This window comes from Salmo salar, chromosome 21 (assembly GCF_965601325.2).
Source record: "Salmo salar chromosome 21, fSalSal1, whole genome shotgun sequence".
NCBI lineage: Eukaryota > Metazoa > Chordata > Actinopteri > Salmoniformes > Salmonidae > Salmo > Salmo salar.
The window spans coordinates 25,611,731-25,636,738 of record NC_138311.1 but is presented as its reverse complement, the minus strand read 5'-3'; the positions used below and the strand labels follow the sequence as shown (position 1 = coordinate 25,636,738).

At 43.4% G+C, this 25,008-nt stretch overlaps 1 protein-coding gene across 4 annotated transcripts in view; it reads right to left on the bottom strand.

Moving 5' to 3' along the window:
* The window catches only part of LOC106582021 (phospholipid-transporting ATPase IH), a 74,593-nt gene extending 50,489 nt beyond the window's left edge, over positions 1-24,104 (bottom strand). For all 4 annotated transcript variants that reach the window (XM_014164680.3, XM_082967069.1, XM_014164683.3 and 1 more), the window contains exon 1: positions 23,509-24,104. In XM_014164680.3, the coding sequence (XP_014020155.1) occupies positions 23,509-23,547 (39 nt within the window). In that variant the 5' untranslated portion in view covers positions 23,548-24,104. The remainder of the gene's footprint in view (positions 1-23,508) is intronic.
* Between the last annotated feature and the right edge of the window lie 904 nt (positions 24,105-25,008).

Below are 25,008 nucleotides of genomic sequence, written 5' to 3'. Positions count from 1 at the left end.
GATGGAAACTCAGAATACTAGACATTGAGGAAATTGAAACAACCTTTGTCAACATGTAGAAGTCTGGGACAGTAATGGTGCAGGGCATCCTCATACAGTTCCAGCAGGACTTTTACGGGATCAAAGAGAGAGCACAGCAGGAAAATATTCTCTCTCTGTGACAACTCCCCCATCCTGAGGGAGTCTGATCACACCTCTTCAATCTGTCCTACAGACGAGGATAGTCACCCCCGCAGCACTGAACACACCCAGGTCCCACAACTGCACTGCCCATCCATCATTGATAGGATAAATTCACTGAGGTGGAGAGAGTCGTGGTGGAGCTCAGAGAGCTAAGTCCTCACAATCCAGACAGAACAAACCACGAAATAGACCAGTACAACACCCTCCACCCCCAACAAGACCCGGAGGGCAGAAGGACGGCTGTCTGAGAGAGCTTAAAGAGGCGGTGACAAAGCTGAGGTGTGACAGAGAGCAGGACACTCCCCCAGACAAGCCCACCTCAGACCCGGACCACAATGGGACAGACAACACAGGACCCACCAACCCAACAGACCCCCTAACAGCCCCCCTGACAACCCCCCACATCCACTGAGCCAGAGATTGTGCTCCTCATTGACTCAAATGGCAAATCCATTCAAAAAGGAGAAACTTTTTCCCCAAACACAAAGTGGCTAAACTCTGGTCCCCAAACACTAGGCATGCCCTGCAGCTGTTGTCAGAGGACAGACTACGGTCCCCCAGCCACATCTTAATTCACACGGGCACAAATTACCTGAGGGCCCAGAAAGAAAGAGTGGCCACAGCACTCAAAGGCGTGATTGAAAAAGCTTCTTCCACTTTCCCCAACGCCCTGCTACCACGAAAAGACTTTCACTCTGCTACCATACAACGGGTGAATGCAAGCATTTCACGCGACTGCAGCTCAAAACCTAATGTCTACCTGGCCCACCACTCCACCCTGGCAGCAATCCCAAATTTTGCCAGGACCCTGAAGGACGTCACCCTCAACCGTAGCCCCAGCACCTCACAGGAGCAATGGACACCCTGCCCAGACCAGCGAGACACCCTCCTAGACCTGTAAGACCCCCTCGTGAAGGACCTAAACAGAGAGAACCCACGCCAAGAGGACCTACACCCAGACCACAGTATCACCAGCCACACCCTATATAGGGCCCCTCATATCAGACCTATGCCCCTTCTGCCCACCCCATGCCCCCCGCCCCTGAGGCAAGGACCTCAACATGACAGCAGGACATATGCCCAGGCCGTGAGCAGAGCAACAGGCCCAAACCCACTAATAACCCACCCAAGCCCCATCCTGCGACCTAAGAGGTCTGTATCAAATGCTCAACATGCTCTGCTCACTCCTACTGTGATGGTCCGGGCCTAGAAAAACAACACTGGAAACTATGGAACACAAAGCTTTTACTATCTCATCCTGGAATATACAAGGTCTGAGGTCATCTGCCTTTTGCCTAAAGAGAAGGAACTTAGACTTCATCAAAGAAATTGGAAATGCAGACATTGTCATCCTACAAGAAACATGGAATAAAGGAGATGGACCCACTGGTGACCCACTAGGTTACAGAGAGCTGGTAGTCCCATCCACCAAACTAGCATTTGTGAAACAGGGAAGAGACTAAGGGGGTATGCTAATTTGGTATAGAACACACCTAACCCACTCCATTAAATTAGTCAAAACGGAACATTTTATGTCTGGCTGGAAATTAATAAGGAAATGATCTTAACAGACAAAAATGTCATGTGTGCTACCTAAACTCAGCAAAAAAAGAAACGTCCTCTCACTGTCAACTGCGTTAATTTTCAGCAAACTTAACATGTGTAAATATTTGTATGAACATAACAAGATTTAACAACTGAGACAAACTGAACAAGTTCCACAGACATGTGACTAACAGAAATTGAACAGGGGGGGGGGGGGGGGTCAAAATAAAAAGTAACAGTCAGTATCTGGTGTGGCCACCAGCTGCATTAAGTACTGCAGTGCATCTCTTCCTCATTGACTGCACCAGATTTGCCAGTTCTTGCTGTGAGATGTTACCCCACTCTTCCACCAAGGCACCTGCAAGTTCCCAGACATTTCAGGGGGGAATGGCCCTAGACCTCACCCTCCGGTCCAACAGGTTCCAGACGTGCTCAATGGGATTGAGATCCGGGCTCTTCGCTGGCCATGGCAGAACACTGACATTCCTGTCTTGCAGGAAATCACGCACAGAACGAGCAGTATGGCTGGTGGCATTGTCATGCTGGAGAGTCATGTCAGGATGAGCCTGCAGGAAGGGTACCACATGAGGGAGGAGGATGTCTTCCCTGTAACAAACAGCGTTGAGATTGCCTGCAATGACAACAAGCTCAGTCCGATGATGCTGTGACACACAACCCCAGACCATGACAGACACTCCACCTCCAAAATCGATCCCGCTCCAGAGTACAGGCTTCGGTGTAATGCTCATCATTCCTTCGACGACAAACACGAATCCGACCATCACCCCTGGTGAGACAAAACCGCGACTCGTCAGTGAAGAGCACTTTTAACAGTCCTGTTTGGATGACCAATCCTGTGCAGGTGTTGTTACACGTGGTCTGCCACTGCGAGGACGATGAGCTGTCCGTCCTGTCTCCTTGTAGCGCTGTCTTAGGCGTCTCACAGTACGGACATTGCAATTTATCGCTCTGGCCACATCTGCAGTCCTCATGCCTCCTTGCAGCATGCCTAAGGCACGTTCACGCAGATGAGCAGGGACCCTGGGCATCTTTCTTTTGGTGTTTTTCAGAGTCGGTAGAAAGGCCTCTTTAGTGTCCTAAGTTTTCCTAACAGTGACCTTAATTGCCTACCGTCTGTAAGCTGTTAGTGTCTTAACGACCTTTCCACAGGTGCATGTTCATTAATTGTTCATGTTTTCATTGAACAAGCATGGGAAACAATGTTTAACCTGTTGGGGATAGGGGGCAGTATTGACACGGCTGGTTAAAAAACGTACCCGATTTAATCTGGTTACTACTCCTGCCCAGTAACTAGAATATGCATATAATTATTGGCTTTGGATAGAAACTTTAGGGTGTTTTCTAAAACTGTTTGAATGGTGTCTGTGAGTATAACAGAACTCCTATGGCAGGCCAAAACCTGAGAAGATTTCAAGCAGGAAGTGGCCTGTCTGAGAAGTAGTGTTTCATCTTGGCTCTTTTTATTGAAGACTCAGGATCTGTGCAATAATGTGACACTTCCTACATCTTCCATAGGGTCTCAGAGCCCGGGAAAACGTTGAACGATATCGAGGCAGGCTCTGGCTGAAACACTTTATCGCTTTTGGCAAGTGGCCACTCAGAGTACTATGGGCTTAGGCGCGTGCCCGCTTCGACCGAATGCTTTGTTTTCCTTTGTCTGTTTATCTAAACGCAGATTCCCGGTCGGAATATTATCGCTTTTTTATGAGAAAAATGGCATAAAAATTGATTTTAAACAGCGGTTGACATGCTTCGAAGTACGGTAATGGAATATTTAGAATTCTTTTGTCACGAATTGCGCCATGCTCGTCACCCTTATTTAGCCTTTAGGATAGTGTCTAGAACGCACGAACAAAACGCCGCTGTTTGGATATAACGATGGATTATTTTGGACCAAACCAACATTTGTTATTGAAGTAGAAGTCCTGGGAGTGCATTCTGACGAAGACAACAAAGGTAAGAACATTTTTCTTATAGTAAATCTGACTTTGATGAGTGCTAAACCTGCTGGGTGTCTAAATAGCTAACCCTGTGATGCCGGGCTATCTACTGAGAATATTGCAAAATGTGCTTTCACCGAAAAGCTATTTTAAAATCGGACATATCGAGTGCATAGAGGAGTTCTGTATCTATAATTCTTAAAATAATTGTTATGCTTTTTGTGAACGTTTATCGTGAGTAATTTAGTAAATTCACCGGCAGTGTTCGGTGGGAATGCTAGTCACATGCTAGTCACATGCTAATGTAAAAAGCTGGTTTTTGATATAAATATGAACTTTATTGAACAAAACATGCATGTATTGTATAACATAATGTCCTAGGGTTGTCATCTGATGAAGATCATCAAAGGTTAGTGCTACATTTAGCTGTGGTTTGGGTTTATGTGACATTATATGCTAGCTTGAAAAATGGGTGTCTGATTACTTCTGGCTCGGTACTCTGCTGACATAATCTAATGTTTTGCTTTTGTTGTAAAGCCTTTTTGAAATCGGACAGTGTGGTTAGATTAACGAGAGTCTTATCTTTAAAATGGTGTAAAATAGTCATATTTTTTAAAAATTGAAGTAATAGCATTTCTAAGGATTTGAATAACGCGCCACAGGATTCAACTGGCTGTTGAGTAGGTGGGACGCAACCCACCTAGCCCATAGAGGTTAAACCCTTTACAATGAAGATCTGTGAAGTTATTTGGATTTTTACAAATTATCTTTGACAGGGTCCTGAAAAAGGGACGTTTCTTTTTTTTGCTGAGTTTATATCCCCCCCCAATAGAATCCCAGCTTCTCCATCCTTGAGGGGGAGATAAACAATTTCCAGACTCAGGGACCTAAATACCAGAACCTGACACCCTCAGCACACAGAAGGACAAACACCTACCTGGAGGTGAAAGCATTCCCTCTCCCATATGCCCCCCTAGACACAACAACGACAACATAACCAACAAAAACGGGTCACAACTTCTGCAGCTCTGTCGGATGCCGGGTATGTGCATAGTCAATGGTAGGCTTTGAGGGGACTCCTATGGTAGGTACACCTATAGCTCATCTCTTTGCAGTAGTACTGTAGCCTACTTTATCACTGACCTCAACCCAGAGTCTCTCAGAGTGTTCACAGTCAGCCCACTGACACTCCTATCAGACCACAGCAAAATCACACTCAACTTGAACAGAGCAATACTCAATAATGAGGCATCAAAGCCAAAGGAATGGAATAATATTAAGAAATGCTATTGATGGAAGGAAAATTGTGTGGAAATCTACCAAGAAACAATTAGACAACAAATGAAATACCTTCTAGACAATTTCCTGGACAAAATGTTTCACTGTAATAGCGAAGGTGTAAACATGACAGTAGAAAATCTTAACAGTATATTTGACCTCTCAGCTTCCCTATCAAATCTAATAATTGCAAGCAGACAACCTAAGAAAATTAACAAAAATGACAAAATGGTTTGATGAACGCAAAAACCTAAGAAAGAAATTGAGAAACCTGTCCAACCAAAAACATAGAGACCCAGAAAACCTGAGTCTACGCCTTCACTATGGTGAATCACTAAAACAATACAGAAATACACTACGGAAAAAGAAGGAACAGCACGTCAGAAATCAGCTCAATGTAATTGAAGAATACATAGAATCAAACCACTTCTGGGAAAATTGGAAAACACTAAACAAACAACACGAAGAATTATCTATCCAAAATGGAGATGTATGGGTAAACCACTTCTCCAATCTTTTTGGCTCTATAACGAACAGCAAAAACATACAGTATACATGATCAAATACAAATCTTAGAATCAACTATTAAAGACTACCAGAACCCACTGGATTCTCCAATTACCTTGAATGAACTAGAGGACAAAATAGCAACCTTCCAACCCAAAAAATCCTGTGGGGATGATGGTATCCAAAATGAAATGATAAAAAATATACAGACCACAAATTCCAATTGGCTATACTTAAACATCATCCTCAGCTCTGGCATTTTCCCCAATATTTGGAACCAAGACTGATCACCCCAATCCACAAAAGTGGAGACAACATTGATCCCAACAACTACCTGGGGATATGCGTCACCACCAACCTTGAAAAAATCCTCTGCATTATCATTATGAGACTCGTACATTCGCTCAGCGAAAACAATGTACTGAGCAAATCTCAAAATTGGCTTTTTACCAAATTACCGTATGATAGACCACGTATTCACCCTGCACACCCTAATTGACAAATAGGGTGTGCTTTTTTGTTGATTTCAAAAAAGCTTTGACTTACTTTGGCATGAGGGTCTGCTATACAATTGGATGGAAAGTGGTGTTGGGGAAAAACATTTGACATTATAAAGTCCACGTACACAAACAACAAGCGTGTGATTAAAATTTGAAACAAAATTATTTCCACAGGGCCGTGGGGTTGAGACATGGATGCAGCTTAAGCCCCACCCTCTTTAACATATATCAACAAATCAGTGAGGGCAGTAGAAGTCTGCAGCAGTCAAATGTCTACAGTTTGCTGATGATCTGGTGCTTCTGTCACCAACCAAGGAGGGCCTACAGCAGCACCTAGATCTTCTGCACAGATTCTCAGACCTGGGCCCTGACAGTAAATCTCAGTAAGACAAAAATAATGGTGTTCCAAAAAAGATCCAGTTGCCAGGACCACGAATACAAATTCCCTAGAGCACACAAAAACTATATATGCCTAAACATCAGCGCCACAAGTAACTTCCACAAAGCTGTGAACGATCTGAGAGACAAGGCAAGAAGGGCCTTCTATGCCATCAAAAGGAACATCAAATTTGAAATACCAATTAGGATCTGGGTAAAAATACTTGAATCAGTTATAGAACCCATTGCCCTTTATGGTTGTGAGGTCTGGGGTCCGCTCACCAACCAAGAACTCACAAAATGGGACAAACACCAAATTGAGACTCTGCATGCAGAATTCTGTAAAAATATCCTCTGTGTACAACTTATAACACCAAATAATGCATGCAGAGCAGAATTAGGCCGATACCCACTAATTATCAAAATCCAGAAAAGAGACGTTAAATTCTACAACCACCTAAAAGGAAGCGATTCCCAAACCTTCCATAACAAAGCCATCACCTACAGAGAGATGAACCTGGAGAAGAGTCCTCTAAACAAGCTGGTCCTGGGGCTCTATTCAGAAACACAAACAGACCCCACAGAGCCCCAAGTCAGCAACACAATTAGACCCAATCAAATCATGAGATAACAAAAAGATAATTACTTGACACATTGGAAATAATTAACCAAAATACAGAGCAAAGTAGAAGGCTATTTGGCCCTAAACAGAGAGTATACAGTGTCAGAATACCTGACAACTGTGACTGACCCAAAATGAAAGAAAGCTTTGACTATGTACAGACTCAGTGAGCATAGCCTTGCTATTGAGAAAGGCTGCCGAAAGCAGACCTGGTTCTCAAGGTAAGACAGGCTATGAGCACACTGCCCACAAAATGAGGTGGAAACTGAGCTGCACTTCCTAACCTCCTGCCAAATGTATGACCATATTAGAGACACATATTTCCCTCAGATTACACAGATCCACAAAGAATTTGAAAACAAATCCGATTTTGATAAACTCCCATATCTATTGGGTGAAATTCCACAGTGTCCCATCACAGCAGGAAGATGTGTGACCTGTTGCCCCCAGAAAAGGTCAACCAGTAAAGAACAAACACCATTGTAAATACAACCTATATTTATGTTTATTTTCCCTTTTGTACTTTAACTATTTGCACATCATTACAACTGTATATAGACATAATGACATTTGAAATGTCTTTATTATTTTGGAACTTTTGTGAGTGTAATGTTTACTGTTAATTTTGTATTGTTTATTTCACTTTAGTTTATTATATATTTCACTTGCTTTGGCAATGTAAACATATGTTTTCCATGCCAATAAAGCCCTTAAATGGAATTGAGAGAGACAGATTGTGTCTTGGTGTAGTGCCCATTGTGCAGCAGGCCATACTCTGATCTCTCCCCCACACAGGGTGCTTCCTCCCTGGCTAGGCAGAGCCCTGCACACTGGGGGGCTCTGAAACTCTCTCCAAGAAACAGATAACAATATTGTCTAATATCAAACAGTTTATTACATCAAGTCCTGGTTGCAGTGCTTTCCAAAATTATTTCCATTAATTATTAACTGACTGAAGACGGAAATAGAGAGCAGTATAATTGCACATTTACAACATGTTTCCATTTGGTTTTACAGAGTTTACAATTTACACAGTATTGTGACTGCAAGAGCCCAGTGATCCTGTCATTCACCATCAGCAGAATGAACCCAATGTTCTAGTGAGTTAGTTAGCTCTAAGCCTTCCAAACCAACATCTCAGTTCCCAGGCAGCGCTGGAACGTTCTTGAATTTTTTACATTTTTATTGAACCTTTATTTAACTAGGCAAGTTAGTTAAGAACAAATTCTTATTTACAATGACGTCCTACACCAGCCAAACCCGGACGACGCTGGGCCAATTGTGCGTCCCCCTATGGGACTCCCAATCACGGCCGGTTGTGATACAGCCTGGATTCAAACCAGGGTGTCTGTAGTGATGCCTCTAGCACTGAGATGCAGTGCCTTAGACCGCTGCACCACTCGGGAGCCCAATAACGCTTCAACTATCCAATAACAAATACTAGATCAAGCACCTCAGTGACTTTAGTTATCTGAAACCAATGACATCATCCATGCTCACTGATTCTCACAACATCTTGACTGTAATGACTAATATAAACCAGCTGATCTGATCGACCAAAAGAAAGCACAGTGAGAACTCACATTTCTCTGCCATAGATTACATTCAACGATAAAATTATAATTCTATGGTCTGATCTATGAATGAGACCATAATAGGTTGATATGTTTTTTAACTTTTGATACCATTGCTGCCTCTGAGCTGTGTGTCTCCCAGTGGTAGAGTCCATTACATGATGCGGCAGAGCAGCCCAGCCCCACAGCCCAGCCCCACAGCCCAGCCCCACAGCCCAGCCCCACAGCCCAGCCCCACAGCCCAGCCCCACTGCCCAGCCCCACTGCCCAGCCCCACTGCCCAGCCCCACTGCCCAGCCCCACTGCCCAGGGTGATCAACAGGCATTTGGCAGCTGGTTATAAATAGACACTTAGCCAACAGAGTGTGTCAGCAGACGGGCCGCTCCATAACACAAGAAGAGAGGCATGACCCAGAGAAGGAGAGGCAAGAGAGCAAGAAAGAGTGCGCAAAAGAGCGAGTGCGAGAGAGAGCACAAAAGAGAGAGAGCACAAAAGAGAGAGAGAGAGAGAGTGCGAGACAGAGCGCAAAAGAGAGAGAGAGCGAGCAAAAGAGAGAGCGCAAAAGAGAGAGAGAGAACGAGAGAGAGAGAACAAAAGAGAGTGCAAAAGAGAGCGAGAGAGCGCAAAAGAGAGCGAGAGAGCGCAAAAGAGAGAGAGAGATGATGAACTTGGGAAAGGTTTTCTGTAGCATTTTGAATTCAAGAATTCAAACCTTTCTTCAAGAAAAAAAATGTAATAAGTAAAATGTCAAATTGGCTTTCTCCCTAACCATCGCACTACTGACCATATATACACACACCTTACACACACTAATTAATAAACACGTCCACCAAAAAAAAAGAGGGCAAAATCTTTGCTTGCTTTATTGACTTTAAAAAAGCATTTGATTCTATTTGGCATGAAGGGCTATTCTACAAAATTCTCCAAAGTGGGCTTGGTGGTAAGGTGTATGACTTAATAAAATGTATGTACACAGAAAATAAATGTGCAATAAAAATCAAAAACCAAAGAACAGAATTATTTTCACAATGTCGAGGTGTGAGACAAGGCTGCAGTTTGAGTCCAAACCTTTTCAACATTTATATCAATGAATTAGCAGACATGTTGGACCATTCTCCAGCCACAGGACTCACACTATTTGACACAGAGGTGAAATACCTGCTATATGTTGATGACTTGGTACTTCTATCACCAACCAAAGAAGGTCTTCAACAGAAAATTAATATTCTAGAGCAATATTGCCATAATTGGGCCCTGGCAGTAAATTTCCCAAAAACGAAAATCATGATTTTCCAAAAGAAAACCAGATGTCAGAAACACAAATATAAATTCACCCTGAACAACACCATCATTGAACACACAAAAAATTACACCTACCTTGGTCTGACCATATCTGCATCGGGAAACTTTAATATGGCAGTGAATGCACTCAAAGAAAAAGCCCGCAGAGCATTGTATGCAATAAAAATGAAATTATTCAAAATCACCATCCCATTTAGAATTTGGACCAAAATATTTGAAAGTGTAATCCTAAGAATAGCTCTTTACTGAAGTGAGGTTTGGGGGCCACTCAATAAACTGGACTTTAAAATGTGGGAAAAACATCCAATTGAAGCCCTACATGCAGAATTCTGTCAGAAAATCCTACAAGTCCAGAGAAATACCCCAACTAATGCATGTAGGGCAGAATTGGGCCGCTTTCCAGTAATAATGAAAATACAGAAAAGATCATTAAAATTTTGGCTACATCTAAATTCAAGTCTGCAATTTAAAGCACTCCAAACCCAAGAGCTGAGCCCAGAAACAAGCCCTCTCAGTCAGCTGGTGTTGGACCTCACCAACCAAGCTGACACCAGCACTGCTTCAAAAGAAAGAATTCAAATAAACAAAATCCTGAACCAATCAAAGGACTCATATTTACAACATTGGAAAAACGAAACAAAATCCCAAAGCCGACTAAATTGCTATCTGACCCTAAACAGAGAATATGAATTGGCTGATTACCTCTACTCTGTCAGAGATACGAAGCAGAGACAGATCCTTTCCAAGTACAGGCTGAGTGACCACCGATTGGCAATAGAAACTGGCAGACATAAAAAGACATGGCTACCCAAAGAGGAGCGTGTATGTGGTTACTGCACGACAGGGGAGGTAGAGACAGAGATGCACTTTCTCCTTTACTGTGATAAATATTCCTCACAAAGAGATTCCTTATTCACAGAAATGACTACATTTATTCCAAATTTGAACTTATTAAACCCAGAGGAAAAACTAAAAATACTCATGGGAGAAGGAGCAATGGCTCCTCTTGCAGCCAAATATGTATTTGCCTGCCATAGCCTGAGGGACACTGAATAATAACATCTGCATAGTAAATAGTAACTTACTTATTATTACTATTATTGTTATAACTATTATTATTGTTGTTTATCATTCCAAATAGTAGTGGTATGGGTGGTAATGGTAATGATAACAGTTTAGTGATGGTGGTGGTAGTAGTAGTGGTATGGGTGGTAATGGTAATGATAGCAGTTTAATGATGGTGGAGGTACTAGTAATGGTAATGATGATTTGATAGTAGTTGTAGTACTGATGTAATGGTGAAGATGACCGTTATTTAGTTATAAGTTAGTTATAGATTCATTTTTCATATTTCGATTTTTTTATTTATTACATTCTACTATTTTACTATTATTTTACTACTATTTTATTGTTATTATTTGTATATTTAATTTTGTATTATTATTTACTGCCATTTTATATTATTATTTGTTATTGTTTATAATTGTAATACAATGTATATTGTATACATTGTTGCTTTGGAAATATTGACACAATGTTTTTCATGCCAATAAAGCAGTTTGAATTTGAATTTGAGAGCACAAAAGAGAGAGAGAGCACACAAAAGAGAGAGAGAGAGCACAAAAGAGAGAGAACAAAAGAGAGGGAGCGCGAGAGAGAGTGCAAAAGAGAGAGAGAGCGTGAGAGAGGGCGCAAAAGAGAGAGAGAGAACAAGAGAGAGAGAGAGAACAAAGAGAGAACAAAAGAGAGCAAGAGAGAGAGAGCGCAAGAGAGAGAGAGTGCAAGAGAGTGCGCAAGAGAGAGAGAGAGAGAGAGCGCACAAAAGAGAGAGAGAGCGCAAAGAGAGAGCGCGCAAAAGAGAGAGAGAGCGCAAAGAGAGAGCGAGAGCGCGCAACAGAGAGAGCGAGAGCGCGCAACAGAGAGAGCGAGAGCGCGCAACAGAGAGAGCGAGAGCGCGCAACAGAGAGAGCGAGAGCGCGCAACAGAGAGAGCGAGAGCGCGCAACAGAGAGAGCGAGAGCGCGCAACAGAGAGAGCGAGAGCGCGCAACAGAGAGAGCGAGAGCGCGCAACAGAGAGAGCGAGAGCGCGCAACAGAGAGAGCGAGAGCGCGCAAGAGAGAGCGCAAAATTAGCCCGCAAAAGAGAGAGAGAGAGCGCACAAAAGAGAGAGACAGTGAGCGCAAAAGAGAAAAAGTGAGAGAGAGCGAGCAAAAGAGCGAAAAAGAGAGAGCACAAAAGAGAGAGCGCAAAAGAGAGAGAAAGAGAGTGCAAAAGAGAGCACACAAAAGAGAGAGCAAGAGAGCAAAAAAGAGAGTGAGCGCAAAAGAGCGAAAAAGAGAGAGTGCAAAAGAGCAAGCGAGAGGTCAAAAGAGCGAGAGAGCGCACAAAAGAGAGCGCACAAAAGAGAGAGTGAACGAGAGAGAGAGCGCACAAAAAGAGCGCAAAAGAGAGAGAGAAAGAAGATGGGGAAACAAATGCAAGACTGGTTACAGTTGAGGAGAGGAGTAAAAGGAGAGAAGAAGAGAGGAGTAGAGATCTGTGTGTAGTATAGACTTACTAGGGAGATTGGGAAAGAGAAGGGGATATGTGATATGTGTGATAAGTAATGGAAAGAGAGAAGGAGCCAGTGAAAAAGACGGGGTAGGGGGGTAGTAAAAACAGTTACAGTAATAGCTGCCTAATGATGACTGGATGATCTGTGACCCACAACAGGTTGTCACATGAGACAGACACACACTTGCACAACTAACCTTGTGGGGACACAATTCAGTCCCATTCAAAATCCTATTTTCCCTAACCCCTAAACCTAACCTTATCTCCTAACCCTAACTCTAACCTTGACCCTAAACCCCCTAGAAATAGCATTTGACCTTGTGGGGACCAACAAAATGACCCCAGTTGATCAAATATTTGTTCGTTTACTATTCTTGTGGGGACTTCAGGAGACAGAGTGTGTGTGTGTGTGTGTGTGTGTGTGTGTGTGTGTGTGTGTGTGTGTGTGTGTGTGTGTGTGTGTGTGTGTGTGTGTGTGTGTGTGTGTGTGGCGCATCCCGAGTAAGGCAACATGCGGTGGGATATTAGAAAATGACTTCAAAACAACATGCTGACTATACCTCCCCAGTGGGTGTGTGTGTGAGTTGAATAATATAGAGCTTGGCTGTAACACCACCTTTGTGTAGGAAGGACTAGTGCAGTGTGCTGTATTTAAATACAGATCCAGCGGCCATCCAATAATATTATCCTCCATTTCCATCCCTTCCTCTCCTCTTCCATTCTCTCCTCTCCATCCCCTTCCTGTCACATTCTGCAAATGTGACTGTGGGAGAGGAAGAGAGGGAGAGAATAATAGCTTTACAGTCTGATCAGTAATCCGTTCTGATCCGTGTCAAACAGCCACATTCTACAACGTTCTATGCTGATGAGAAGAGACCTACGGACAGAGAGTGTGTTGGCCGGGCGGCCATATTGTTTTGACGTGTATTATTAAATCAAACTAAAAGAGGTCCGTCTCTGTATAAAGATGGTGTTACATCATTGCTATATCCCACCACAAGTCATGTTGTCGTAATCTGACGTAACATGGATGGGATCATCCATGACAGATCAGATAAGACCCCGACCCACAGCTCCCCTCCTAGGATCAGGTATACTGCAGGATCAGCTTACCCTTCCTCAAATCCTCCTAACCTTAACCATTAAAACATTAAACTGACCTTAGATCAGCGTCAACAGGAACCTCCTGAATGTCATGCTACATTGCCCCCAGCAGGGCTTCCAGACACTAAAGATGTTATAGTGTGTAATAAAAAGGCCCTTTATCTTCTTCCCCAGAGTCAGATGAGCTCGTGGAAACCGTCTTTATGTCTCTGAATGCAGTTTGAAGGAAGTAGCTAACTAGCGCTAGTGCAATTGATAACTAGCATTAGCACAATGACTGGAAGTGTATGGGTATCTGCTAGAAGCATTGGCTCATGAAACTACCTCTAACTTCCTTCATACTGGACAGTGTGGTGGATGAATCAGAATTAGTTGGGTAACATAGATAATTAAGATGTTTTATTAGTATAATATGCTTATGTAAGATACTTGTCATTAGAAAGTGTCCTTTGGACTCTGGTGTCTTTCAGTTGCACGTTTCCCTTAGCTGGGGCTCAGTCACTCGGGGCCCAGAGAGGGGAGAGGTCAGACTTGTTTTTTTACATGTCTCTGTTGCTATGCAGAATATCAGCAAGAGAGGAGGACTGAATGAAACATTGTCTTCATATGTGAATGTGTCTTTACCTATTCTTAAACCATGTGAAGGGATGGCGTGATTAATGGGGAACCAATTAATCGTCTCCACAATGTCTGTGCGCAAGTCACTCCCCTCAGTGAGCTTGTCCAGGAGTGAGAACAAGAGGTGTCTTACTGAGGATGGGCCTCTATGAGATAGCACTGACGGAGGAGATTTATGGTGTATTTTGATAAGAACGCCTAAAAAGCATTCCAGAGGACATGAGCTAATAGTTCTGTTCAATACCGTACCAGGGAGGGACGGTTCTAGAGAGACCAGATACTGGTCTATATAATGAACACTGTTGATATAGCAGTTACTGTCTGCTGTGTTTGATAGATATCTTTTCATACAAAACTTAACCTTGTGACCCATTCTATGTATCTGTGGTTCGTCATGTACGTTGAGAGGGGTGGACCTTGAGTATAAAAGCTCTTTGTATTGAAGGTGTAGTCACCTTTTTCAATGGCATCATTGAAGGTCAAGTGCTTTTGCAAAAGTATCGTAATTATTAAATATGTAGTTTAACTCAGACTGGTGTGTTTGTAACTCTCCTCATTTGGTAATGCAGAAATTAACCACCACAACAGAGAGACATAAAAATGGTATCCCCGAGTTCCTCCGAAGTATCCCCTTTAATGTATCAGTCGTCCTCCGCTATCCCAGCAGAGCACCACAGAAATTGTTAAGCAGGTATCCCCCATTAACGTCCAGATGAAATATCCACCACTCTGATCTGAGCCTCACTTTAACTAAGGACTTTTATTACAGACCAGTGTTACTGCGCACACAAACACACGGCAAACGCAAACGCACAACCACATACATATATGTTTATACGCACACAAACATGCAATCAGGATGTAGAATATCAGACACTGAATGAAAGAAACAAACAGAGAACAGCAGATGGAAAGTTGGTCAAACTCTTCCAGCAGCAGCGCTCAGACATGTCTGTCTGTCTGTCTGTCTGTCTGAGCAGCTATACCACCACGCAGTCACGATCTCCCTGCAGTCACACTCACGCTGCCGCCACTGATATAGCATTAATCGTCATGGCAACACAGCACAGGGCCACCAGAGAGAAACAGAGGAGCGAGAAAGAGTCGAGCCTTACAAAGAGCGAGTGTAGTTGAAGGTAGTATAGGACCTGATGTTCTTTCTACATCACAAGAGGTCCATGTCTATTACAGGAGGTGAAGGAACAAGACTCACTGATGGAAAACAGACATAAAAAGGAAACAGCACATAACATCAATATCAATGTAGACAATGCTATAAACACCAGGCATGACGTAGGCCTAGATGGACAGAACTGCAAAGAGGCAAACATCAAGTCCTTTGTTTTAACTGTAAAGTGTAGATGAATAAAACACTTAATCCCACGCTGCCCCCTCACATACACTATGCCCCTAAAGACCGGCAACTAGGTTAAACCCCACCCTCTCTTCACAGGGGCTCAGCCCCAGTGAGGGGGAGCAGAGACAGGAATAGATTGCCTTTAGCCCTCTGCCAGGTTAGCATTGGCGCTAACACAGAGCTGAAATTTCCCTTTCATCACTAGCTGCCGCTAACGCCTGACCACAGCCTGGCACCTGGGGCTGTAAAGTGAATAAATGTCACACTAAGCCCTACCAAGCCTCTACATAGCTTCTGCACTCCTCTCCTACACTGGTTACTGAACTAAAGTAAGTGAAGTGGATTTACACCCGGTAACAGAATTACGGTAACAGAATTACATAACGGTTCCCCGATCTGTACTACACATAATTATGGATATGAATGTCAGTGTCCTCATGTTTTACCCGTTTGGACATCACAGGGCAGAGCACAGTGCAGTGCAGTACAATACAGACCAGCAGAGCAGGGTAGAGTTCAGTACAGTATAGAAGTACAGTAAAGTACCACAGTATTGTATTGACTGTACTATTCAAACTTGTGAGACGTACACTACCGTTCAAAAGTTTGGGGTCACTTAGAAATGTCCTTGTTTTCCATGAAAACATACATGAAATTAGTTGCAAAATGAATAGGAAATAAATTCAAAACTTTGACAAGGTTAGAAATAATGTAAAAGAATCCTCCATTTGCAGCAATTACATGGCATTCTAGTTGTCGATTTGTTGAGGCAATCTGAAGAGATTTCACCCCATGCTTCCTGAAGCACCTCCCACAAGTTGGATTGGCTTGATGGGCACTTCTTATGTACCATACAGTCAAGCTGCTCCCACAACCGCTCAATAGGGTTGAGATCCGGTGACTGTGCTTGCCACTCCATTATAGACAGAATACCAGCTGACTGCTTCTTCCCTAAATAGTTCTTACATAGTTTGGAGCTGTGCTTTGGGTCATTGTCCTGTTGTAGGAGGAAATTGGCTCCAATTAAGCTCCGTCCACAGGGTATGGCATGGCGTTGCAAAATGGAGGGATAGCCTTCCTTCTTCAAGATCCCTTTTACCCTGTACAAATCTCCAAATGTACCACCACCAAAGCACAATGTCTACACTGTATTTCTGATCAATTATGTTATTTTAAAGGACAAAAAAAAGTTCCCTTTCTTTCAAAAACAAGGACATTTCTAAGTGACCCCAAGCTTTTGAACGGTAGTGTACGTCTACGATAGGTTGAGATTTGGTCCAGTTTGTCTGTGGACGTTAACATCAAGGCCAGGGTGGACTCACCAAAGTTAACTTTCAATGTCCATGGACGTCCGGAGTCGGTTGGAGCTCAGTGGATGAGGACGCTGGTTACAGTAAATTGAAAGAGAGGGGGCTCATGGGTAGGTGTCAGTAAGAGCTGGGAGGGATGACATTAACTAGAGAGAGAAAGGCCAAGAAAGAGAGATGGAAAGAGAGAGAGGGAGAGAGGGAGGGAGGGGTTGTCCAGACAGAGGCTGAATCCCAAATCACTCCCTTCCCCTCGTCCCTCCATTTGCACGTTCACGCACACCTCTGCCATATGCACAATTGATACCCTTGCCACTCTGAAGTCACCCTCTGCGTTTTGCCATCAACACGTAGGGGCGAGGAGGGGGGATTGGGATTCACCATCAACTGTTTTCACACTCTTGGTTTGACCACCAGACAACATAAAGACAAAGAAAACAGTTATGAGCTGAACATAACAGTATGCCAGTGGAAGGGAGGACAGTAACAGGAGACACTATGAGCTGAACATAACAGTATGTCAGTGGAAGAGAGGACAGTAACAGGAGACACTATGAGCTGAACATAACAGTCAGTGGAAGAGAGGACAGTAGCAGGAGACACTATGAGCTGAACATAACAGTATGTCAGTGGAAGAGAGGACAGTAACAGGAGACACTATGAGCTGAACATAACAGTATGCCAGTGGAAGGGAGGACAGTAACAGGAGACACTATGAGCTGAACATAACAGTATGTCAGTGGAAGGGAGGACAGTAACAGGAGACACTATGAGCTGAACATAACAGTATGTCAGTGGAAGAGAGGACAGTAACAGGAGACACTATGAGCTGAACATAACAGTATGCCAGTGGAAGAGAGGACAGTAACAGGAGACACTATGAGCTGAACATAACAGTATGTCAGTGGAAGAGAGGACAGTAACAGGAGACACTATGAGCTGAACATAACAGTATGTCAGTGGAAGAGAGGACAGTAGCAGGAGACACTATCAGCTGAACATAACAGTATGCCAGTGGAAGAGAGGACAGTAACAGGAGACACTATGAGCTGAACATAACAGTATGCCAGTGGAAGGGAGGACAGTAACAGGAGACACTATGAGCTGAACATAACAGTATGTCAGTGGAAGGGAGGACAGTAACAGGAGACACTATGAGCTGAACATAACAGTATGTCAGTGGAAGGGAGGACAGTAACAGGAGACACTATGAGCTGAACATAACAGTATGCCAGTGGAAGGGAGGACAGTAACAGGAGACACTATGAGCTGAACATAACAGTATGTCAGTGGAAGGGAGGACAGTAACAGGAGACACTATGAGCTGAACATAACAGTATGTCAGTGGAAGAGAGGACAGTAGCAGGAGACACTATGAGCTGAACATAACAGTATGTCAGTGGAAGAGAGGACAGTAACAGAAGACACTATGAGCTGAACATAACAGTATGCCAGTGGAAGGGAGGACAGTAGCAGGAGACACTATGAGCTGAACATAACAGTATGTCAGTGGAAGGGAGGACAGTAACAGGAGACACTATGAGCTGAACATAACAGTATGTCAGTGGAAGGGAGGACAGTAGCAGGTGACCCTATGAGCTGAACATAACAGTATGTCAGTGGAAGAGAGGACAGTAACAGGAGACACTATGAGCTGAACATAACAGTATGTCAGTGGAAGAGAGGACAGTAGCAGGAGACACTATGAGCTGAACATAACAGTATGTCAGTGGAAAGGAGGACAGTAACAGGAGACACTATGAGCTGAACATAACAGTATGTCAGTGGAAGGGAGGACAGTAACAGGAGACACTATGAGCTGAACATAACAGTATGCCAGTGGAAGGGAGGACAGTAACAGGAGACACTATGAGCTGAACATAACAGTATGCCAGTGGAAGGGAGGAACATAACAGTATGCCAGTGGAAGAGAGGACAGTAACAGGAGACACTATGAGCTGAACATAACAGTATGTCAGTGGAAGGGAGGACAGTAACAGGAGACACTATGAGCTGAACATAACAGTATGTCAGTGGAAGGGAGGACAGTAACAGGAGACACTAAGAGCTGAACATAACAGTATGCCAGTGGAAGGGAGGACAGTAACAGGAGACACTATGAGCTGAACATAACAGTATGCCAGTGGAAGGGAGGACAGTAACAGGAGACCCTATGAGCTGAACATAACAGTATGTCAGTGGAAGGGAGGACAGTAACAGGAGACACTATGAGCTGAACATAACAGTATGCCAGTGGAAGGGAGGACAGTAACAGGAGACACTATGAGCTGAACATAACAGTATGTCAGTGGAAGGGAGGACAGTAACAGGAGACACTATGAGCTGAACATAACAGTATGCCAGTGGAAGGGAGGACAGTAACAGGAGACACTATGAGCTGAACATAACAGTATGCCAGTGGAAGGGAGGACAGTAACAGGAGACACTATGAGCTGAACATAACAGTATGTCAGTGGAAGGGAGGACAGTAACAGGAGACACTATGAGCTGAACATAACAGTATGTCAGTGGAAGAGAGGACAGTAACAGGAGACACTATGAGCTGAACATAACAGTATGTCAGTGGAAGAGAGGACAGTAACAGGAGACACTATGAGCTGAACATAACAGTATGTCAGTGGAAGAGAGGACAGTAACAGGAGACACTATGAGCTGAACATAACTGTATGTCAGTGGAAGAGAGGACAGTAACAGGAGACACTATGAGCTGAACATAACAGTATGTCAGTGGAAGAGAGGACAGTAACAGGAGACACTATGAGCTGAACATAACAGTATGCCAGTGGAAGGGAGGACAGTAACAGGAGACACTATGAGCTGAACATAACAGTATGCCAGTGGAAGGGAGGACAGTAGCAGGAGACACTATGAGCTGAACATAACAGTATGCCAGTGGAAGGGAGGACAGTAACAGGAGACACTATGAGCTGAACATAACAGTATGCCAGTGGAAGAGAGGACAGTAACAGGAGACACTATGAGCTGAACATAACAGTATGCCAGTGGAAGGGAGGACAGTAGCAGGTGACTGTGGTGAGTGATTGTTATGATTTCCCATTGTAGCCAATTCAGCTTCAGTAATTCCATTACAGATTTTTGGGTAATTCCATTACCGATTTGGTAACGGAATTACTAGTTTTAGTCACTTAATAATTTGTAAACAAAATTGATATCAGTAAAATCACTAGGTAGGTAGGTTTACCATTAATTGTTACTTCTGTGAACTTTTATTATCCTCACTCAAGAGGGAGAGACGTTAGAAAATATCTTACAGATAAGTGGAGTTATGGTAACAGAATTACAAGGCACAATGCAATGTTTCTTAAACTCACAGAAAGTATTTGCACTGATGACAGAATGCTGCGAAACTTGAAGGCTGCTTGGTCTAAAGTGGAGAAGTCCTACCCTCACATCACACCCATTGGCTGTGCTGCTCATGCATTGAATCTGCTCCTCAAGGACATCATGGTACTGAAAACAATGGATACACTCTACAAGAGAGCCTAGTAAATGGTTAGGTATGTGAAGGGTCATCAAGTTATTCCAGCAATCTACCTCACCAAGCAAAGTGAGAAGAATAAGAGCACCACATTGAAGCTGCCCAGCAACACCCGTTGGGGTGTTGACATCATGTTTGACAGTCTCCTGGAGGGGAAGGAAATTGCCATATCAGTCTGCCGATATGGACAGCCCCATCAAGAGGATCCTCCTGGATGATGTATTTTGGGAAAGAGTGGTAAGCAGCCTGAAACTCCTGAAACCTATCGCAGTAGCCATTGCACAGATTGAGGGAGACAATGCCATCCTGTCTGATGTTCAGACTCTGCTTGCAGATGTAAGAGAAGAAATCTGTACTGCCCTGCCCACTTCACTGTTGCTCCAAGCAGAGGAAACTGCAGTTCTGAAATACATCAAAGAGCGTGAAGACTTCTGCCTGAAGCCCATACACTACGCAGCGTGTATGGCAGTCGTGCCAACACATCTCATCAGCCACCTGGTGGAAGGGACTTTGTGGATCTGAGGCTCTTTCCCATGTTGCCTCCATCATCCTCCAAATCCCACCAACATCAGACACCTCAGAGCACAACTGGTCCTTGTTTGGGAACACACACACCAAAGCACGCAACAGGCTGACCAATACAAGGGTTGAAACATTGGTGGCCATCTGGGCAAACTTGAGGCTTTTTGAGCCTGACAACGATCCATCCTCAACAAGGTTGGAAAGTGACAATGAAGATGAGACCCCAGAGTCTGATGTTCAAGAGGTGGACATTGAGGAGGTCCAGGGAGAAGACATGGAAGCCTGAGAGGAAGACAACCAAAGCTTTAGTCTAGAAACTATCATTTTACAGATGTATGTTGAAAATGTTTTGGGGAGATGCGATGGATCATTGGGGATCATTCAATATTCCCTTTCTTTTGTTGTTCAGTGAAATCATCCCATGTGAAGAGTCAACTCAATTAATGTTCAATTCATAACTAAATTGTATTTTTTATTTCTATTGGAAGGATTTCATCATTTGCAATTATGTCTACTTATGATAAGGTAAAAGGTTTATGTTTCCGTCTCCATATGATATGGTAAATATATTCAATGCAAAAAACATCTACATTTAAAAATGGTATTAATATTAATTTGTGTATATTTCCCATATATTCCCGTTAATTCCCACGGAAAGTTTCCACCTCTGAATATTCCCCAAAATGTTCAACCCTATTTCTGATACCTTTTAAGACTTTTTCCTGGTAGAGGTTTCCTAAGACCCCTTTTCCATTTGTTTATTCAGAAATCAAAGCCTTTACTTCTGCCGCATTTTTAAGATGGAAAATGGTTGAAAAATGTATTTATGCTTTCATTTCAATTTGATATGCTCCTATAAATGTCATGTTGGTGCTCATGGGTCCTTTTACATGGAAATGCCCAAAACTATAGCGGCAGGTAGCCAAGCAGTTAAGAACATTGGGCCAGTAACCGAAAGTTCGCTGGTTCGAATCCCCGAGCTACCCTAGTGAAAAATAATCTGATGTGTCCTTGAGCAAGGCACTTAACCCTAATTGCTCCTGTAAGTTGCTCTGGATAAGAGCGTCTGCTACATGACGATAATGTAAAACATCAATAAGTCAACAAGACATAGTAAACAACTAACCGTACAGTCTCTAGTTGACCTTTAACACCTGCCTAGAGTGTATACCTGTAGCCTAGGAGAACAAGCTGAGAGAAGCATGGATGGATGACCACCTCAACTTCATGTTGCCATGGTGATACAGATATGGAGGGAGCAAAGTGAGGGATGAGAGGTGAGCTCTGTGACCTCCTCTCACTAGTGAATCTGATTTCCCCTGACATCACACCCAGCAGGGCATCAGTCAAGCCACCGTCCACAGACACACACACACACTCTACAAAACAAAGATAGACACCCAGTGAAGGCAGGTTTTAATGGAGGTTGTACTGTATGTTCAGAGAGCCTGAGAGGAGGTCAGCCTCCTATCACTGTTCCCTTCCCCCTGGTCAGAAGTAGATGCACTATGTGATTACTATTTTATCTTTGAACTCTGTAAGAAAATGTCATTTAAAAAAAAGGTGGTGTACTGTGTAGGGTATAATTTGAGACAAAGTCATCGGCCTGCTTCCTATCACGGTTACCCTCTCATTAGCGTCCAGCTGCTTCCTTTCTGTGCAGATAGCGGGCTGTGTTAATGACAGTGACATTAACGCTCTGACCGGTAACACTGTAATTCACGGTCATCAACACAGCCATTTCCTGCTCTGCTCCTGTTCAGCCCATTGATTATATATCAAATCGCTGTAATTCTCTGTGTGACTTTCCTTCTTGATATCTGCCTCTCTCTCACACACACACAAAGGGTGACTGCACTTCCTGATTTGGCCTTGTTTTTCGGATTGCTCATTAAGAAATGCTTGCGGCCGTGACTGAATGAGAGTTGAGAGTTGTCTTGGGTGTGTTATGTTCGTATATCGTACCCTGGCAAGTACAGTTGTTTGTCCCTCCGGAGTCACCTTAGCAACAACATAGTAAAATAATATGAATTAATGTAATACAAATCAAGAAATCTGTAATACATTGACGTTTTTGCTGAGGTCTTAGTGTCACAATTTTACATCTAGCTAAGATGTTTGGTGTAGTATGTTCTCAAGTAAAAAAAAAAAAGTGGATTAAAAACTATTGAGTGCACTGCATATAGTCTATTGAGTCAGGAAAGTCTGGCTGCACGCTCAGGTCTGATTTCTGAGAACAATAACATGTCTAAAAGGTCATCATCTGCAAGCTGTCAAACTATCAAAAATGAAGCACAAGCTACACACTCTTTATCAGTGCCCAAAATCACTTGTTAGCTAGCTAAGTTCCAACTCTGTGTTTGTCAATGAAGCTAGCAAGTAGAAGTTGATCTCAATTCCACACTCTTCCAATGCATCTGGACCTTTCTGGCACATTCGACATTCAGCTCGAAAACAAAGTACCGAAGCCTGGCGGGAATCCATTTGCACTGCCGTTTAGCTGTAACAAACCTTTGATAACATGTTTTCCGGCCTAAACAACCCACGTCGGTGTATCAAAAAGTCAACAATGTTGCGATGTTAGTTAAAATGTAACGGATATGTAACAGAATGCCAGTTGCAGATGTTACTGGAATACAAATGTAACATTGCGTAGTTGATCGATCCGCTACTTACGTATCTACTGATGAGATTCCGTAGCACGCTAAAATCCATTCTTTTGACAGCTCCCCGTTGGCAAATTATTTACTGTCCACTTTCCAGTCTCCTTGGATCTTTACCGACGCTACCCAATGTTCATCTCTGTCCACGCATCCATCGCTCCCGACCGCTCTGCCTCTCCATCTGAATGAGCGCGAGACAGCAGCGGTCTTTCAGTTGGCTGTTTTGATTTCCATGTAATTTTGGACAGCCATGCATCTGAGCAATGTGATGCAGCTATTCCTGCTGCTTATGCCGCGTTCACGCGTTAGTCGGAACTGGGAAACTCTGACATTTTCGACTTGCAAGCTGGTTGACGCGGCACATGTAGAACTACAACCAGTTAACAAGTTCCGACTGAGACGTGAACGCGGCAATCGTTTTCGGGAATGTCCCTTTTTTCATAACGAATAAAAGTTTGCTAAACTGATCATTGAAAATTCTTGAAGAGCTTATTTTCACTGGTTCCTCTTGGTGGTTATTTTTCTTCTATGAATCTCCTTTCATATCAGTCTTTCCCTCCAGTCCTGCTCTCTTTTTGTTCTGTTATGGTGCACATACGAATAGCTGTTTACCTCTATACGTCAGAATGCTGCGCATGCGCATTGCAATTTCTTTCACCCCCATGCTGACTTAAATCAAAATGCATCTGTGTGCGACATAACGGTTTATTCGAGAGAGGAAGAGGCAATTTACTCCGCCCAAAATCTGTTCGCGTGAGATAAGCCTTTTTTGTATGGAGGTCTATCGTGTCGAATTATGTGAGGCTTATGTGATCGAAATACAAGTTTCGTAATGTTTAAGCTGTTACAAAAAAGTGGATGCCCGTGGCATTATGCAGTGGCGTCGTTAGGTTTGGACTTCCGGGGCATCAGCCCCAGGTGTTTTTGATCCAGCCCCATAACTTTTGATGGTCACCATGTATTTTATAGATTTTCTTTTTAAACATTTCAGTCTGATGAGTTTCCATAACCACACATCACTTGCGCTATGCAAGAATGTAAACAATACAGTATACTGCGCTAGGCAATACCAGGCACTGCAAGAAGCACCTGGAGTGATGTAGTGCCAGCTGTCATTGGTCGAGATTTTACAACGCAGTGGACCACTCAAGTCCCTTGACCCTTCGACCACCCCTTACAGTACTTTTATTTGTCAATGGGCACGTTCAAGTGGATCACTTTTGTTTGGTCACCCACCGCCTTCCAAAGTGTGTTGCATTATGCGGATAAAATTATTTGACTTAACAAAAATCATGTGATTTTTTTTAACCTTTAACTAACTAGGCAAGTCAGTTAAGAATAAATGTGTATTTACAATGATGGCCTACCCCAGCCAAACCCTCCCCTAACCCGGACCAATTGTGCGCCTCCCTATAGGACTCCCGATCACAGCCGGTTTTGATACAGCCCAGGATTGAACCAGGGTCTGTATTGACACCTCTAACACTGTGAGGCAGTGCCTTAGACTGCTGCG